The 19,767-nt window shown below is 35.3% G+C and overlaps 1 protein-coding gene across 1 annotated transcript; it reads left to right on the top strand.

Moving 5' to 3' along the window:
- Positions 1–6,693: 6,693 nt before the first annotated feature.
- LOC132170188 (cytochrome P450 71D8-like) lies at positions 6,694–9,754 on the top strand. The gene is made up of 2 exons (XM_088518365.1): positions 6,694–7,597; positions 8,971–9,754. The coding sequence occupies exons 1-2, from the start codon at positions 6,713–6,715 to the stop codon at positions 9,592–9,594; spliced, it is 1,509 nt and encodes a 502-aa protein (XP_088374491.1). The 5' UTR covers positions 6,694–6,712; the 3' UTR covers positions 9,595–9,754.
- Positions 9,755–19,767: the final 10,013 nt, after the last annotated feature.

The following is a 19,767-nucleotide window of genomic DNA, read 5'->3' as shown; positions in this document are numbered from 1 at the left end:
AATAACCTTTTTTAGATTCAATAATATTATTGTAATCTAAAATATCACTCTTGATAGTAGGGAATCTATAGCATAAACTATTACATGTAAAACCAATAAAATCACAATCATAGGTTTTAAAACCAAGTTTCCTCATTTTAGGTTTTGGGTAACATAACATTTGTCAAATACCCCCACACTTCGAGGTATTTCAAACAATGGTTATGAATATGATAAACAAAATAAAGGCTTCCCCCCACACTTTGGTGGATAGCCCAAAATTTGACAATCATATCATTCATCAATTCTTTTCATTTTTTTGGTGTTGCCAAGATTTACATGTATAAATCTATCATACTGAATGAAATAAATCAAGTAATCACAAGAAAATAAAATTTCATTAATAGCTCACAAGAACTTTAAGAAATAACTTCTATGAGCCCATTTTTCTAAGTATGATCTATCATTTACTCTTCTTTCTTTTCTGTCAATTGACAGTTCTAAAGATGTTTTAAAAATACTAATCACCACTTATGATTTTTCAACATCATCCTTATATATTATACATATAGGGGTTGCATATTTCAAGTTTTATCAAGATTTTAAAAAAAAATCTTTTTAACTAAAGCCCCAATAAATATGCAAAGTATCAAGCCCAACCAAATAATAATCAACTATTATTGGCTCATTTTAATAAATATGTCAATGATATCATTCTTATGATATGATAAATTTATCATGTATCAAATGAACCTCAATAATCACATATATTTTATTTTGAACCATCATGTCAGAAAAATTTGAAAGCTGAATGATATATATGAGGAATTACCAAATAACTTAAAGTGGTTATGTTAATCTAACATGTCATAGCTAACATAAATGTTAGATACTATTTCTTTTCCGAAATAGATGAATCAATAAAAGCCACCGCGTATCACATACGAAATTCATGTAATTATAAAATTTTGCACCAGCTTTAATTCAATCAAGGAGCACCATCATAACTTCAATTTTTTATTTTTTTATTTTTTTCATTTTAATAAATGAAATGTATATTATATCTTAAAAAATAAGACCTATGACTCAGAGTTTAAAACTCACAACGGAACCAACAGCTTTACTCCAAGATCTTCCAAAATAGATTGTCGTCACTACATACCAACTAGGTGTCGTGAGAACCAATCGACTCAATACACGCACCACATCTCTTCTTCTTACTATGTGCTTACCTGCAAAATCTTTAGTAAAGTGGTATTCTCTGCACACAATTAGCAATACCTATGTATTTTCTCCATTACAAAAATGAGTAATCACTCACAGTTATTATTATTAATTTACATAGATATTTTTCAGCCAAGCTTAGCACAACATAACAAAAAATGCTAAGTTCTAAAAAATCCATAAAAAGGCTTAATTCTTTTTATTGTAAGAATAGTAACCCAACAATAAAAGATTATTTGACAATCAATAAATTGAGTTCAAATAATTGAAAACTCTTACAATCAAAATATTTTCATTTTCAACAACTACACAAGAAATTAAATTTTTTTTTTTCTGATAAATGAATACAAAATCTTTCCACTCAAATATTTGATTTCATCTCTCATATGCGAATTGCATACTGCAAACTCTTATAGTATTTGTCTTCTTATAAGTTTAAATACTATTGTTATGATACTAATCAAAATCAATTAAAAATTAGTTTTAATTGATTTTTATAGTTTTGACCGTTAGTCTTTAACAACTTTTATTGTAGTTTGACCATTTGATTATTAACAAATGTTTTACCCTTTTTTTGGTGTTATGTCATTAACCCATTGATTTCCTTACCGTTTTATAACCGTTTGGAGTTAATATGTTTTATTGCATTTTATAACAAGTTTTATGCTTGGGAGTTTTTTAACGTTTTGACCGTTTGGTCATTAGATTTCCTTTATGACATACTTTCAAGCACTTGTATATATAGATATACTAATACATTGAAGGTAAGAACATATATGAGAGATAGAAGAAAAAATCACTTATTTTCTATCTAAGGCTAAGGTCGTATAGTGTGTTGCAAAACACTTGTTTCATGGCATATGCCTTATTATTGGTTTTTCTACAAAATAATATTTTGAAGTCCCTCATCAACTTTGACAATTGGGTTGTTCTATTACTCTTCGTTATTTGGAAGTGCGTCTTTAACGAAGATAGACGCTATAGTCTAATCCTGGGAGGTTGCATGTCAAAGGATCCGATCGCACCGAGTTATACACTCCGGGAGGCACGAATCAACCTTTAAGGACAACGCTCTTGCGTGATTCTATAGCATTGTGAGATCTTTCCATACTCTATTTTCATCTCTTGTATTTTATTTATTTTATTGTTAATATTCATATTGTAATTATTTTATATCAATGAGAATTTGTGCACCATTCAAAATTATTTCCAACAAGGATGATGTCATGCAGAATATTATTTAGCTTAGGCATTATTGGAAGAATTTAACTTCAATGTAGTCATGGTATAAAAGTGGTCTTTTGTAGCCCCCAATAGGAGATTGACACATCACTTAAAGCACAAAAAATGTATAAAACTATCCTACAGCGTAAAACACTAGATTTTTCTTTATTTATTTCTTCTTTCTTCCATTTCTTCTTCTCTCCCATTTCTTCTTCTTCCTTCTTCTTCTTTATCCTTGTCATTTAACAGAGAAAATGAGATTTTGTGGATCCCTTTAGCCTGATAAAATCCCTAAAGGCCTAAAGGGTTAACATTCCCTTCTTAGAGCATTCCCAATGGAAGAGCAAAATGTTACTTTTATCTAAAATGACTCTTCAAATGTTTAAAAAACCTTTTACATTGGATTAGCAAAAAAAAAAATGTAAAATAGATATTTGATTGAAAGAGTTAAAATAAAAAAAGCTAAATGTAGCAGCACTTTTCAAGGGAACTATTTTATTTTTCATTGTTTCACTCACCCGTTTTCTCTTTTTTCTAAATATTTTCCTACTTTTTCTCTGCATGTTCTCTTTTTCCCAAAACTTTTCCCATTTTTCCTCTCACATAGTCTCTTTTTTCCAAAACTTTTCTTATTTTAATAGAATAAATAGAAATATAGTTAATCGGATGTAGAGACATTTAAAAATGACTTAGCTAAACTAGATAAAAGTGAATTTTAAGAAGTCATTTTACATAAAAATATGGCTTCTCCATTGGGAATGCTCTAAGATTTAGTTTTGAATCAAAAAATAAATTTTGAGGCATTAGAATCTATTTTTTAGGCATTAAAATCTGATTTTGAGGTTGGGTTTGCGTTTTCCGGTTCCGTTTCCTGTTGGGTTTGGCCTCCGATGAAGAAAAAAAGGGCTACGTTTTTCGGTTGGGTTTGGCAGGCGATGAAAAAGAAAGGGGCTGCTGTTTTGAGAACGTCTGAAGAAAAAGTGGCTGTAAAATAATTATGTGTTTTCAATCCTATTATTTAAGATGAGTTTAGCTTATGTGTCAAAAATGTATTAAGAACTATAAAATAGGCATTTTATGCACCAACCGTATGGTGGGGAGTCTGATGAAACCAAAGGATTTGGACATGATCATAGAAAGTGTCTTTTACAGAAGTCTCTAATCCAAACACGTGTCCGCGTGCTGTTAAAATAGGGCTTTGCGTATTGTTTTATTTCTCTCAACTTTGCTCGATGCATACATATTTGAAAAGATTTACTTGTTTGAGAATGTCATTTTTTGGTTTTGAACTCAATTCATTTTTGAGTGAGTTTTTTTTTAGTGTGAATATCGAGGAGAAAAAAGAGTTGAGATTATGTTTGGATAGTAATTGATAAAATTAAGTAAAAATTGTAAAATTATATATAATTAAAAAAATATTAAAAAAAAAAACAAAATTATTATATTTTTTTTAAAAAAAAAAATTAGGAGAAATTTTGAACCACCCCTAGGGGTAGCCAAACTACCACCGAGGGGTGGATCAGTCACCCCCAGGTGTCTAAAGGTGGCTGAGTCACCACTAGGGGGTGTAACAGCTACCCCCGAAACTAATGGGGGTGGTCGAGCCACCCCCAACAGTGATTGAGCCACCTCAAAAACTGCTTGGGGATGGTTGAGCCATCCCCAATGACTACTTGGGCATGGCCGATTAACCCCTAGTTCATGGATTGACCACCCCCGAAATTGATGGGGGTGGTTCAGCCACCCCTAGCCGTTACTTGGGGGTGGTTTGCCACCCCCAAATTAGACGGGGTTGAGCCACCCCCATTAGCTTTTGCCTTCAGGAGAGGCCAATCCACCCCTCAGGGGTGGATCAATCACTTTCAGATTCTTAGGGGTGGTCTAGCCACCACCTAAGGTGTTCCGACCACCCTAAATTTATTATTATTTTTTTTAATCTTTATTTATAATTTTTATTAATTGAGTTGAAAGTTTTTGAGTTAAATTGAAAATTTTGAGTTGAGTTGAGTTGAATTTAAAAAATTGCCAAACATGAATTTAGGAAAAATTTGAGTTTGAGTTGGAAAATCTTGGTTCCCAAACAAGGCTTTTAATGGAAGAAAGGACAGGTGCTTTTTTGGAAGGACTTGAAATTCAGGATCAGGATCCCCTCAAATTGTGAGTAATTGGAGAATCTCATTTTTTGAGATCTTAGCCATCCAAAGCATCTAAGGTTCTAAAACATCTAGAAATACAAAACTCAAAAATAAACCCATCACACCTGATTATAAATAATAAAAACATTTATTTATTTGCTTTTTTTTAAAAAAATAAATAAATAATTGGAGGAGAAGCCACCCCATGGGGTGGCTCGCCGCCGCCGCCGCCGGCCATCCCATGGGTGGCTGGGGGTGGCCGCAACAGATCTCACGCCACCCCATGGCCAAGGGGTGGCCTCGCGCCACCCCCAGAAGCCCATGGGGTGGCCGTGCGACCACCCCCAGCAGATCTAAGGGTGGCGCGCGACCACCACTAGAAGGCCATGGGTGGCCGCGCGGCCACCCATGGCCTTCTGGGGTGGCACGAGGCCACCCCTTGGCCATGGGGGTGGACGCGCACCCACCCCTAGGCCATGGGGTGGGCGCACGCCACCCTCAGATATACTGGTGGGCGCGCACACACTTGGGCAGAGCCACCCTTTATTTTTCTTTTTTTAATTTTTTTTTTTAAATTAATTAAGTTTTTAATTTAAATTTGATATAAAATTCTGTATGGTTGTGTTTGTGTTTGAGTTTTGAGATTAAAATATTTTGAACCTTGAGATCCATCTAAAGGATGAGATTAGAGAAAATGAGATTCTCATTTTCTTTCTCAAGTGGAGGGATCCTTATCCTGAAATTCAAGGCGGCTGATGGAAGAGTGTGTAAGAAAAGTGAAAGATCCATAATGGTGTAGTTGACAGTTTGACATGAAATGAATACTATTCAACTATATACGTATGCATGGACTGATTTTCTATGTTTTACCACTGCATTTTCCAATATTGGACGCTAGTCACGCTACTATACATCACTGCCCTAGAAATATCACTATCACGGCGCAAAGAGAACCTAGACCAGGTTCAGTAGCTCTGAGCCTCTGACCAGTCACCCATCACTTAAAAAAAAAAAAAATCGGGTTAAATGACTAGCGAGGTTTGAATGATAAGTTTTTTAAAAAAGACGCTAATTACTGGTGGGCGCGCACACACTTGGGCAGAGCCACCCTTTATTTTTCTTTTTTCAATTTTTTTTTTTAAATTAATTAAGTTTTTAATTTAAATTTGATATAAAATTCTATATGATTGTGTTTGTGTTTGAGTTTTGAGATTAAAATATTTTGAACCTTGAGATCCATCTAAAGGATGAGATTAGAGAAAATGAGATTCTCATTTTCTTTCTCAAGTGGAGGGATCCTTATCCTGAAATTCAAGGCGGCTGATGGAAGAGTGTGTAAGAAAAGTAAAAGATCCATAATGGTGTAGTTGACAGTTTGACATGATATGAATACTATTCAACTATATACGTATGCATGGACTGATTTTCTATGTTTTACCACTGCATTTTCCAGGACGCTAGTCACGCTACTATACATCACTGCCCTAGAAATATCACTATCACGGCGCAAAGAGAACCTAGACCAGTTTCAGTAGCTCTGAGCCTCTGACCAGTCACCCATCACTTAAAAAAAAAAAAAAATCGGGTTAAATGACTAGCGAGGTTTGAATGATAAGTTTTTTAAAAAAGACGCTAATTATAAGGACCGGAATTCGAGTTAATGACTTTTAAAATAAATAAATCACGTAGGATGACAGCAAACCCTCAACCACCCCCAAACGATTTATTTATTTTATAAATATATTTTATATGTGTGCAATCGAAAGAAATTTTTTTTTATAATTTTTACGTGTAAATGATTGTTGTATATGTAAATTTTAGGTGTCAATAATTTTTAAATTTAGAGACATTTTACTGTTTATATGTCATTATTTACGCGTGAAAGTCAAACGTGTAAATAATATTCTACAAATGATATCATTTGAACATAAATAATATTACTATGATAGAGATGTTTTCTCTATCATATTACTATTCTAAAAACATCTCTATCATTATCCAAATGTCCCCTTTTTTCTTGTTTTTTTTTTTTTCGTGGTGCATAACTCATTTCAATGGCAGGTGAAGTGGTACGAAAAGTCAAATGTTTCACCCCTATAAATTTGCAACTTAAATTTGTGGAACAGTCACTTGTTTCTATCCATTCTTTGATGGCGCTCCAATATTCCTTAGCTATCACCACTTTCCTTCTTCTCCTCTCTTTGGCCTGGCTGTTAAAGTTATGGAAAAGATCCAAAGTTGAGAAATTGCCTCCAGGGCCATGGAAGTTACCTATTATAGGAAACTTGCACAACTTGGTAGGTAAGTCACTACCACACCATGCTTTAAGAGATCTAGCCTTGAAGCATGGACCCCTCATGCACCTAAAATTGGGTGAAGTTTCTACGCTTTTTGTGTCATCCCCCAAGATGGCCAGCGAGCTCATGAAAACCCATGACCTTGCCTTTGTGCAAAGGCCACTACTTCTTGCCCCTAAAATTATAAGCAATGGTGGCACTGACATTGCCTTTTCTCCATATGGAGAGTTCTGGAGACAGATGAGAAAAGTTTGCGTTTTGGAACTCTTAAGTGCCAAGAGGGTCCAGTCCTTCTCTTCTATTAGAGAAGAAGAGGTTCACAATCTCATTGACTCCATCCACTCATCTTCAGGATCTGTAATCGACTTCAGTGAACGCATTTTCAATTCCACCACAACTGTTTTATGTAGAGCAGCATTCGGCAGTAAATGCGAAGACCAAGATGAATTTCTATCATTGACCAAGAAAACAGTAGCCTACGCAGGAGGCTTTGAGTTGGCTGATTTGTACCCTTCACATAAATTTGTTCATTTGATTAGTCGGACGAAATCTAAGCTACAGAAGATTCATGCGAAGATGGACAAGATCCTAGAGAACATCATCCGTGAGCACAGGGAGAACCGGATGAGTACTTCATCAGCAAAGACGGAAGATCTTGTTGACGTCCTTTTAGGCCTTCAGCAGAGTGATAAACTGGAGTTACCAATCACGACCAACAACATCAAGGGCGTCATTTTTGTGAGTATTTCTGCTGCTACGATTAATCCTTGGGATCATCAATCCCTTCTGTTTTCATCATCGTATTTTTCTTCAATTTCTGCTATAACTGTTTCTTGATAAATCACCACAATCCCAAAATGGTATCCTAATCCATTAACTGATGCAGGAAAATTTATGTGATGGCCGGCTAGAGTTTTTTTTTTTTTTTTTTTTTTTTTTTTTTAGTAGCTGTAGATTAGAATAGAATTCATATAACCTACAAAGTGGCTCGTATTGAATCTTTCTTTTATCTTGGGCCATAAACATGCCGATCGAGCTTACGAATTCTGACTTGGCTCGGCTCGCCAAAGAAAAAGACTTGTGCGAGCTTGAACTTGTCCATTAGCCGAGCCGAGTACCTAATTATCAAGCACTCCGCTCGACTCAGCTAATCAGAAAGTAAGAAAGAGAGATAACTTTGGGCAAGTCTTCTTTCCATTCCATCTCCCGAAGTGGTCTCCCTCATATCAGATTTTGTCCGCATGGTGTACGTACTAAGAGTGGCCTTCTAGATTTTCTTAAGAAAAGATAAAAAGATAATGTTAGCCGTGCGAGAAAGTATGAAGCTTGCTTTGGGAATAATGTTAGGTATAATTGTTTTATTTTCTTAAAATTTTTCTAAAGTTGATCTGGTTTTCAAAATTACCATTGGATCAAAATTCAAGTATGATTCATCTAAAATTTAATGGTGGTTTTAAAAGCCACATCCGCTTTAAGAAGATAAAAGATGGTACCTAGTATTACTCTTGCCTTGAACCCTTATTATGCAGCATAAGTGTTACGTGTCAGTTATCTAATGGTTGAGAATCTCAAATATGAGGGGTTGAGATGAGTGGTACGTAGTTGTAGCTTGGTATAATATGACCCTTGGATGATTGATTGCCAACAAGGACACCATTTAAAATTTAAAGTGAACAACTACACGGATAACAATGGATGTGTGTTATTTGTTTTAAATATATTTTTATGTATATAATTCATATATATTTATATGTTTCTTAATATATATTCGTTTATACTTGATATATATTGATTATTACCATACAAACTATTTTTATTAACTAAGCGAGTCAAGCCTTTATATGAGTATGTTCACAAACTTTAAGTGAGTGAGTCGAATTTTATATGGGTTTGTATCATTTAATAATCGACTCTAATTTCGTGTCCACAAATGGCTTATTTAATAACCGAGTCGTACACAAGCCGTAACCGAGCGAGTTCACAGGTAACTTTGTTCAATAACAGCCCTACCATGAAACATGTAACTTAAATTTTAGATGTTCAAAAAGAATTAGCTTATAAAAATTTACCAAAATAATTATTTAACCATTATTCTAAATTTTTTTTTCCAGGACATATTTACAGGTGGAACTGATACTTCATCAACCGCCGTAGTGTGGGCTATGTCAGAAATAATGAGAAACCCTAGAGTGCTGGAGAAGGTACAAGCTGAGATAAGACAAGCCTTCAAAGGGAAGATACAAATCCAGGAGAAAGACTTTCAGAATCTAAGTTACTTGAAGTCGGTGATCAAAGAAACTCTGAGGTTACACCCTCCTGCTCCTTTGTTAATGCCAAGAGAATGTAGAGAGGCATGTGAAATTGATGGATATGAGATACCTGTCAAAACCCAAGTCTTCGTAAATGCATGGGCCATTGGAAGAGATCCTGCATACTGGCATGATGCAGAGAGTTTTATACCAGAGAGATTTGAGAGTAGTTCAATTGACTATAAAGGGACTAACTTTGAATTTATCCCTTTTGGGGCAGGAAGGAGGATGTGCCCAGGAATTTTATTTGGTATAGCCAATGTTGAACTTCCTCTTGCTCAACTATTATACTGGTTTGATTGGGAACTCCCAGACAAGATGAAACCAGAGGATCTAGACATGACTGAAACCTTTGGTGGTGTTGTCGCAAGGAAAAACCACTTGCATTTGATTCCCACTTCTTTTAGTCCTTCACTTGCCCTTTAAGGCATGATCAGATATTAACCAGCTCATTTAGCAAGAAGAATAAAGACAGTCTATTTTGGTGAGAAGTATGCTTAGTTGGCAAGAATAAAGTATTTTTCCATTAAATAATTATGTAATCTCTAATTAGGAAAAATATATATAGGGAGCATATCCTTCTTCTCCATGCATATCCTTTTTTTTTTTTTTTTTTGAACAAGTATTCAGTTGAATTTTTCTGCCCCTTGGATCATGTATTAGCAGTATCTATATAATCTGGAGTTGTTTTGTCATTCTGGGTTAGATTTAGTATTCATACACTCAACATCTTTTGTCGGGAAGGAAAAAGAGTAGTCTTTCATTATATTATATTTTGTTATTGATGTGTGGAAATCATCTACTCATGATTATATGTCAAAAGGAAAAACAACTTGTATTTGTTTCCTAGCTACTCCTTATAGTCCATCACTTGCCCTTTTAGGCATTATTGTTAAAGTAGCTTTGAACCTAAAAATTATTTGAGAAGATGGTCTCGAAATTATTTTCGTTGTTCTTAATGCTTTTTAGGGCTTTTTATTTTTTTAAGTATTATAATGTAACATAAAGATGAATGTAATTTTAAATGTTTTATATTTTTGGTTGTTTATTAATGTTTTTATTTTTTAAGTTTTATCAAACAAAGCGTATGGAAGTGTTTGATTAAATGTTGTAAAATTTTGTTTACTTCTCAAAAACCAAAAACTATTCTTAAATTAAACTCGGTAAAATTAATGATAGTTTCCCCAAATGGTTCTAGAATAATTATTTTTCCTACTCAAAATAAATTATGAAATTATGCCTTGTCATTATAACGAATGAGACACAGTACTCTTTTTTGATTTGCTAGTCTTTAGAACAATCAAATTGATGATCAAATTTTCTGTCGTGTTCTAATTGTTTAGCTAGGGACGCAATAATTCATCCTGGTGGTCCAATATATATACTAAATATCTTTGCACCAAAAAGTCAATCTTTTGTCGATGGGCTGTTTGGGTTACATTCTAGTTATCCAAATGAATTAATTATATAAGATTGGAAAAGCTCTTGCATATTGTCATGGTTCGGAGTTTTATATCATAAAGGATGATGTCATGCATGTGCTCATGAATATTATTTAGTTTAGGCATTATTGGAAGAATTTAACTTCAATGCAGTCATGACATAAAAGTGGTCTTTTGCAGCCCCCAATAGGAGATTGATATATCACTTAAAGCACAAAAAATGCACAAAATAATGCTACAGCCTGAAACACTAAATTTTTCATTGATTTTTTTCTTTTTCCTTCCATTTCTTCCATCCTATATATATACATGGGGATATATATATATATAGCTTCGATTGTTAATTAGATTGAGTTTTTTGTTTGAAAAAAGTATTATGATGTATGTGAGTTATATGGAAATAGTTCTGTTTTGTGTGTTTTGGATGATTATTAATGTTTTTGTTTTGAAGAAAAAGTAGTGTTATTAAACAAAGCGTTAAAAAATTAAAAAAGTTAATAGTTATTAAGGATTCATTTGTGGGATGGTTGGTTTGACATTCAAAAGAAAAGTTTGAACTTTTATTGTCAAATTGCCGCAGTAAACTACTACTTCTTATTGAAAAGGGCAATTCGAGATGGCTAGTCTCCTACAAACTAAGCATTTCGGGGATATTTAAACCTCCAAAGTTCACAAATGAACAATTGACTACCAAAAGCTATTGATTACATCTTCAAAGACCCTATTTATACTTCCTTCTTCAACTAACAACTTCTAACTAACTTCCAATTAACTCAACTGAATTACCACAGAAATAACAAAATGAACCTAACTAAATAGCTAATTAACCACTTCAAAGCACCTTGGCTGTTACGCTACTCACCCCTTCAAAGCACCTTGCCCACAAGGTGAGCTTGAAATAAAAGCCAAGCTCCATTGACGTAGCCTCATATAAGGCTTCTCAGCCATTCAAACAAATCAGATCATTGGTGTAGCCTCATATAAAAGCCAAGCTCAATTCCTTTGCTGGCAGCCTTTGAGTCATATAAATGCCACGTATAATCTCATGCAGCTGCCACCAAGCCCTTCCATGCAACTGCCACCTCTTCTCCTACATGGCTTGTTGCATTCCTTTTCTCTTCCAAAACACCTTGGTCTTGTTCACAGGTGTCGAACAGTGGCAGATTCAGGTGCTGCTCCAGCATGCCCATCCTAAGGATTCCTCCTATCCGAACTTCAAGATTTGTTTTCAGCCAACACACTCCAATTACAGTTGAATATCCACTGGTTGTTGTCGAGACCTTCCTTCCCACATTCTTTTCTTCCAGCGCCATCGATGTTTCAAAAAAAATAACATGCATATTGTTGAAATAATGATGATGCGAAAATATTGAGCGGAAGCAAGAGATAGAAAGAACACAAAGAACTTATGGGTGGTTCGGCGTTAGACACCTACGTCCACCACTCGGAATACCCGTAAAGGCTACATTGTGCTCATTAACTTGATTTGTCTACAATACAAAGGTCCCTATTTATAGGGCAATATCTAAATACAAGTTTGGTAATCAAATCCATTGATTTGATTACAATCTCAATATATGATTACAATCAACCCATAAATAGAGAATATTTCAATATCAGCATAATTATGGAATATATGAAAAATATAATATATTTTCCATATATTCTAACATCCCCTCTCAAACTCAAGGTAGAATATTCACTACAAAAATTCAATTTTTTGGTAACGGACCATTTGTGACGTGTCAAGGCTGTTGACACGTTACTAAAGGTTAGTAACGTGTAATTGGTAACGTGTCTGGGGCGTTTCCAAATTGGTCGTAACTACTAAAGATTTAGTAACGTGTCAATTTCTGACACATTACTAAACTTTTAGTAACGTGTCAATTTTGACACGTCACCATTTGGTAACGTGTCAAAATTGACACGTTACTAAAGTTTAAAAAATTATTAAAAAAAAAATTCCGGACAAAAATTTGAAATTTTTTTTTTCAAATTTTTTTTTCCGGAATTTTTTTTTTCAAATAATATTATTGAATTTGATTTTCAAATATCCAAACCCAGCACAGTTGATATCATGGAATCTGATTTTTTTTTTTTTTTTTTCAAATAATATCATGAAATTAGATTGAATAAACCATCAAATAATATCATAGAAATCAAAATGCCTTGAATCAGTTTCAACAACATATACAAACATCTGTAGATCTGGAGCTCGAGCTCCATTTTGGCCCGACATTCAGCTATCTCCTTTTCAGCCTCTTCTTTGGCTTGTTTCAACCTAGCCATTTTTCTAACAATAGAAAGATAAGCTATATATATATTAAACCCCTATATATTAATGCAAAACACAAGCTATATATATATATAATGAGGAATATATACTTGAGGAGATGGATGGAGAAATGCCGAACCTGCCGGAAGGAGTTGCCGGAGAGAGAGGAAAAAAGGAAAAAAGGAGTTGCTTGTGAGAAGAGAAAGGAGTTGCTGGAGAGGAAAAAAGGAAATTTCCTCTTCTTTGAAGCCTGTGCTGGGGAGGTAGAAAAAAAAATAGGAGGGAAAAAAAGAAAAAAAAAAAAAGGAGGGAAAAAAAAAATATTGGAAACCAGCTGGGCGCTAGTTCCCAATACCATATTGTAATGTGCGGTTTATTGGCACGTTACCAATTTGGTAACGTGTCATAATGGCATGTTACCAATTTGGTAACGTGTCATAATGGCACGTTACCAATTGGTAACGTGCCATTATGACACGTTACCATTTTGGTAACGTGTCATAATGGCACTTTACCAAAATGGTAACGTGTCATTATGACACGTTACTACTTGGTAACGTGTTATGTATGACACGTCAACAAATGGTGACATGTGGAGTTTTACACATTACTAAATATTTTAGTAACGTGTCATTAATTGCCACGTCACTAAATGGTAACGTAGCAGATATTAATGAATAGTATACAAGTCACTAAAACCCATTTTTGTTGTAGTGATTCTGAAACCTTGAGTTTGAAATCTGAAACAATGATGACGGTGGTGGCGGAAGCCGAGAATGAGCTGTAGATGGTGGCGGCTGCCGGAGGAGATAGAGGCTAGCGAGCGGCCAGCGACGGCGGCAGGTGGTTGGTGAATGCAGATTCTAAAGGCTTGACAACGGGCCAAACTCCAAAATGGGCCGACAACGGGCCAGGCCGACAAAGGGCTAGGGCTGACAACGTGCCAAACTTCAAAAGGGGTCGACAACGGGCCAAAATTCAAAAGGGGCCGACAACGGGCCAAAATCCAAAAGGGGCCAACAGCGGGCAAAGGCTGTTAGAATATATGGAAAATATATTATATTTTTTATATATTCTATAATTATGCTGATATTGAAATATTCTCTATTTATGGGTTGATTGTAATCATATATCGGGATTGTAATCAAATTAAGGAGATTTGATTACCAAACTTGTATTTAGACATTGCCCTATAAATAGGAACCTTTATATTGTAGACAAATCAAGTTAATGAGCACAATGTAGCCCTTAGGGGTATTCCGAGTGGTGGACGTAGGTGTCTAACACCAAACCACCCGTAAGTTCTTTGTGTTCTTTCTATCTCTTTTCACCAATTTCTCCACGCCTGTCTGTCCCCTTCTTTCTTCCTCTGCATATTTTGCGGAAGCCGAAGACTATGGCCGGCAGTGGTGGAAGCACTGGTTGTAGGGAGATGATTCGTGGCGGCAAGCTATGGACGGCGGCTGAATAGCTGGAGAAATTGACTGTTGTCGTAGGTGTCTGTGGTCGAGAGAGATGGAACAACAAGATTGAAAAGGTCGGGGCTGCTCTCGAAGTGGCTGGTTGCGGTGGCTGGATCTGCTCGGAGACAAAAGCTATTGCCATCTAATATAGGTGTTTGAAGAAGGTCGGCTGAACTGCGCAGAAACCTGTGTTGCGGCAGAGATGGCGCTGGATTGGAGTACGACGGCCGCAGAAGGCGGTGGATGCACCGCTGACTCGTCGATGGACGATCGTAAACAGTGGCGCCATGGGAGATCCGTCTGGATTGGACCGCTTGCGCTGAACCGAGTAGTTTCATGTATGGGCTGAAGAACTGCTCAGCGTGCGTGAGAGCCAATGGTTTTTTTTTTTTTTTTTGAAAGTTGCTAACCCTCGGCAATGAAGCAAGGCATAGTGGACAACGTTGGCAGCACCTTTTTTCTCAAGAAAAATAAATATGATGATAATTAAATTGAACAATAAAAAGAAGAGAAATAATTAGAGTCCACAAGAAAGTGGCTCTAATACCATGTTGAAATAATAATGATGCGGAAATATTGAGCGGAAGCAAGAGATAGAAAGAACACAAAGAACTTACGGGTGGTTCGGTGTTAGACACCTACATCCACTACTCGGAATACCCCTAAGAGCTACATTGTGCTCATTAACTTGATTTGTCTACAATACAAATGTCCCTATTTATAGGGCAATGTTTAAATACAAGTTTGGTAATCAAATCCCCTTGATTTGATTACAATCCCAATATATAATTACAATCAACCCATAAATAAAAAATATTTCAATTTAGCATAATTATGGAATATATTCCATATATTCTAACACATATCATCCTCCTTTGAGTATTGAAACACAAACGAACTCCAAAAATCACTCGTACCCTGCTGTGCAGTCTTTTGCTTCCAACTTGTCTTAAACACCCACCACTCATAATCCCAAAACATATCCATCATTAGCACTATTTTCGACTCCAGCATTTTGTCAAACACGTAATCTTCATCAGGATAAGTCTTATCATTATGTTGAAATTTCTTCAAAAATTTGGTGGTACTATACAGGCGCGGAATTCTCTCAAGAAATTGGTGCTACAAATTGAATTTGGGATTACCTTCACTTTGATAGATTCTAAGAGGCTTAACTCCTTTTCCTCTTCTTCTTCTTGTTCCAACTTGTCAGTGTTATCCAATTCCAAAGCAGACATCCCAAAATTGTTCATCTGGTCATTTGTACCTTCTGAATTTCCACCTATTGACTCCTCTGCCTTTGAATCATCATCTAACAATATAATTTCGTCTATTTGTTGTTGCTGTGAATCTTGTGAAAATCTTTCTTTTAAAGCTCTAGCAAAATCATCCCAAGAAGAAAAAAAAATTAACTTAGGTAATTCTTGGAGCCAAATTAGAGCTGTACCCTCCATGTAAAATTAATGAAGCAATTTTCAGCCTTCGTTGATCTGGTGTAGAGTAATGCTCAAAAAACTGCTCAGCCGTGTAACACCAATTCAATGGTTCCTCTCCATCAAACAATGGAAATATCTTGTGACCATAAGGTACATGCTTATCCTTTTGTTTTGGTGCAGATGACAACTCCCGGATACTCTGCAGTAAAATAGCAAACTGATCTTCATGCCACATCTTGTAGAATCAAAGGGTTTGGAAATAGAATCGAACGGACTAAAGCCCAATGAAAAACAATTCTCTTTTAGTTGGACTCATCAAAGAACGCACTGAGTGGATCCAATCCCGTTGAGTTTTGCCCCTCATTACCAACAGTGATCCATGCTTAAGTGTGAATGAGTGCTTGTCAGCATGGTTACTCTTCTTTAATCGCTTGCTTGCAGTTGCAGGTTCTTCATCACGGCTTTTTGACATGATGAAGAAGATTGCATACATAAAACCACCATAATTTCAGTTGCATTTTTATTACAATTAATGCTAACGCAAAATTGGGTTAACAAACTGTCCTGGTTTATAGCTTTAGAGGAACTAAGCACCACTAATGCAATCATACTGGTAAATCGAATTTGTAACAAGTCTTGGTGTCTCTGTCACATGAACAGTGATAGATCATCCCAAATGGTGGGAATTTCCTTGATTAGAATAAATAGAACCAACAAAGAAAAATGCAAAAAGAATTGAATCTAGGTACGTGGATTCCTGAAGTGCAACGAAAACACAGATAAAACACTCAGAAGAATGCATAAATATATATACCATGGGACGTCTTACTGGCTTTCTTCTTTAATATGAATTCCGATCCCGTTCGCAACTAATGGATACCGAAGCAATTTCTGGGGTTGATCCATTCGGAGAAAAACATTTTCCATCATTCTTACCGCAGCCAATATTTCCTTAAGTTGAGGAAAATCATCCCAAGAATAAGCATGTGGCTGGTTTCCACTGTAATTGAGAATGAAAACCGTGCCCTTTTTTTTTTATATATTTTTTAAAACAAATTTTTAAATTTGGCACTTCTAAATTTAAAACCAATATATATATATATATATAAATAAACCTATAATGATAAGAGAGTCCATTAAAATTCCGTCCAAAACTTTAGTCTTATTTGATTTGCTAGTCTTTAGAATAATCAAATTGATGATGAAATTTTCTGTCGTGTTCTAATTGTTTAGCTAGCTAGGGACGCAATAATTCATCCTGGTGGTCCAATATCTTTGCACCAAAAAGTCAATCTTTTGCCGATGGGCTGTTTGGGTTACATTCTAGTTATCCAAATGAATTAATTATATAAGATTGAAAGAGCTCTTGCATATTGTCTTGGTTCGGAGTTTTATATCATAAAGGCTTGGTGGTACGTAGTTCAATTGATTTCAATTGATTTCAAAGGGAGTTGTTTTCTAGAAAAGAAAAAAAAAAAAAAAGTGGAAAAAAAAGGGAGTTGTTTGAATATATCCCTCCCTTTTGGGATATGCAGGAAGGATGATGTCATGCATGTGCTTATGAATATTATTTAGTTTAGGCATTATTAGAAGAATTTAACTTCCATGTAGTCATGGCATAAAAATGGTCTTTTATAGCTCCCAATAGGAGATTGACACATTACTTAAAGTACAAAAAATGCACAAAATTATCCTACAGCCTAAAACACTAAATTTTTCCTTATTTCTTTCTTATTCTCTCCCATTTCTTCCTTTCTGCCGATAATTCCTCTCCTATTTTTTCTTCTTCCTTATCCTTGTCATTTAACAGAGAAAGAGAGATCCGGTGGATCCCTAAAGGATTAACCTTTCTCTCAAGGATTTAGTTTTGAATTAAAAAAAAAAAAAAAGTTTTAAGGCATTAAAATCGATTTTTAAGACATTATAATCGATTTTTTAGGCATTAAAATCTGATTTTGAAGTTGGGTTTGGCCGGCAATGAAGAAGAAACGAGCTGCGTTTTTCAGATGGGTTTGGCCGGCGATTAAGAAGAAATGGGCTGCTGTTTTGAGAACGTCTAAAGAATAAGGGTTTGCAAAATAATCCAGTGTTTTTAATTTTATTATTTAAAATGAGTTTAGCTAAGATGTCAAAAATGTTTTAGAGACTATAAAATTAGCATTTTATACACCAAGCTCTCTTATCGGAAAATCCCCTATATACAGGATGAATCCAAAGGATTTGGACGTGATCATAGGAAGTTTCTTTTACCGAAGTCCCTAATCCAAACACGTGTCCGCGCTCTGAGAAAATAGGGCTCTGCGTATTGTTTTTTTTTTCTCTCAACTTTGCCCGATGCATACGTATTTCAAAAGATTTAACCACTCCCCATTTTTAAATGAAGAAAGAACAGGCGCTGTTTAGAAAGGACTTGAAATTCAAGGCGGCTGATGGGAGTCTCTAAGAAAAGTAAAAGATCCATAATGGTGTACTTGACCGTCATGATATGAATACTATTCAACAAGTCTTCAGAAGCCGTCAAATATCTTCGTATGCATGGACTGATTTTCTCCGTTTTACAGTTTTACTCCACTGCATTTTCCAATATTTACGCTACTATACATCACTGTCCTAGAAATATCACTATCACGCACGAAGACAACTTAGACAAGTTTCAGTGGCCCTGTTTGTCAATGGTCTGGACTGCTACTCCACCAGGCCGGAGAATTGCGGTCCGGACCCCGCCTGTCCAATCTTCATCAACAGCTCCGATCGATTGGCGTTTGTGGTCCGATTGAGCTGAAATTTTGTAGGGACGTTCATAACACATGAATATACATTATGAACGGTGGAGATTGGATTCTAAGCATTCTATATCAGTGTTTGAGCCGTGAACAGTAACATCTGCATTTTGGAACTGAATTAAGCCAACACAAGAACTAACAAACTCCCCCTTTGGCAATTCAGTGACAAAACCAAAATGTCGAGCCAATCCCATCATCTCCCCATATTTACTCCCCCTTTTTGTCACAGAATAACAAAAGGTCTTCATGTTTCCTGAAACACTTCACAAAATACATCAAGGCATATGTGGAACAAGAAGACATAAATAAAACTCATGATAAAAAAATGACGTAGAATGCGTGATTATAAAGAAACATCAGCAAAACTCCCCCTCAATGTATGACTCAATTAACAACAGGAAACTGGAAATGCAAAGAATGTTTCTCCCTCTTAAAAGTTAAATGAACACACATGATAACACATCAATGCTCATGTATTGCACAATGAATATCCAAACATGCTCCAAATATGCAAAATATGCATGAGACTAGAAATGGCTAGAAACTCATATTGTTTAACCCAAGCCAAGAAAATGTTCCATTCAACCTATGCTTGTGTGGTGTGTGGGTAAGCCATCCAAAGAGAAAAATTTTCAATTTACAAAATGAGGAGAAAGTTTCACCACCATGAGATTTTGACAAGTATATCAAATCAAAAGTCAAACCTTATCATACTAGGGCCTAGCCACTCTCATCCTATACAATTCTCTTTGTAAAATATTTTGCACAAGTTTGACACAGTGAAATAAATTCCTTTTGGAATATGATCTTTTGATTTTATTTTTCTCTTTGAGAAAGTGTCCTTAAACTTTTGGTGCTTACCACAAAAGAGAAAGCAGGAATTTTTAAGCTCTAGGTTCAACTAGCATATGGTCAATTTGAAAAATATTACTAGTAAAAAACCTCATATGGTTACCTAATAGACCTCACAAATAAAGTGAAACAAAAACTCAATTTAAGCTTAAATGTGCACAAGGGATAAAGCATAGGCAAAATGTACCACATAAGCTCAGGCTTTAGGTAACCACAAAAACAAGTCCATTGACACAAATTTTCATCTCATGCATATTAAGAACATTTCAAGATATAAGGAATTAAATCCATAAAAAGCAACATGAGAAATTAATGGACTATCTAGGTGCATAAGACAAAAGAAAGAAA

The sequence above is a fragment of the Corylus avellana genome, chromosome 1, assembly GCF_965113065.1.
Source record: "Corylus avellana chromosome 1, dhCorAvel1.hap1.2, whole genome shotgun sequence".
NCBI classification, from domain to species: domain Eukaryota; kingdom Viridiplantae; phylum Streptophyta; class Magnoliopsida; order Fagales; family Betulaceae; genus Corylus; species Corylus avellana.
This window is presented reverse-complemented; position numbering and strand designations above follow the sequence as displayed.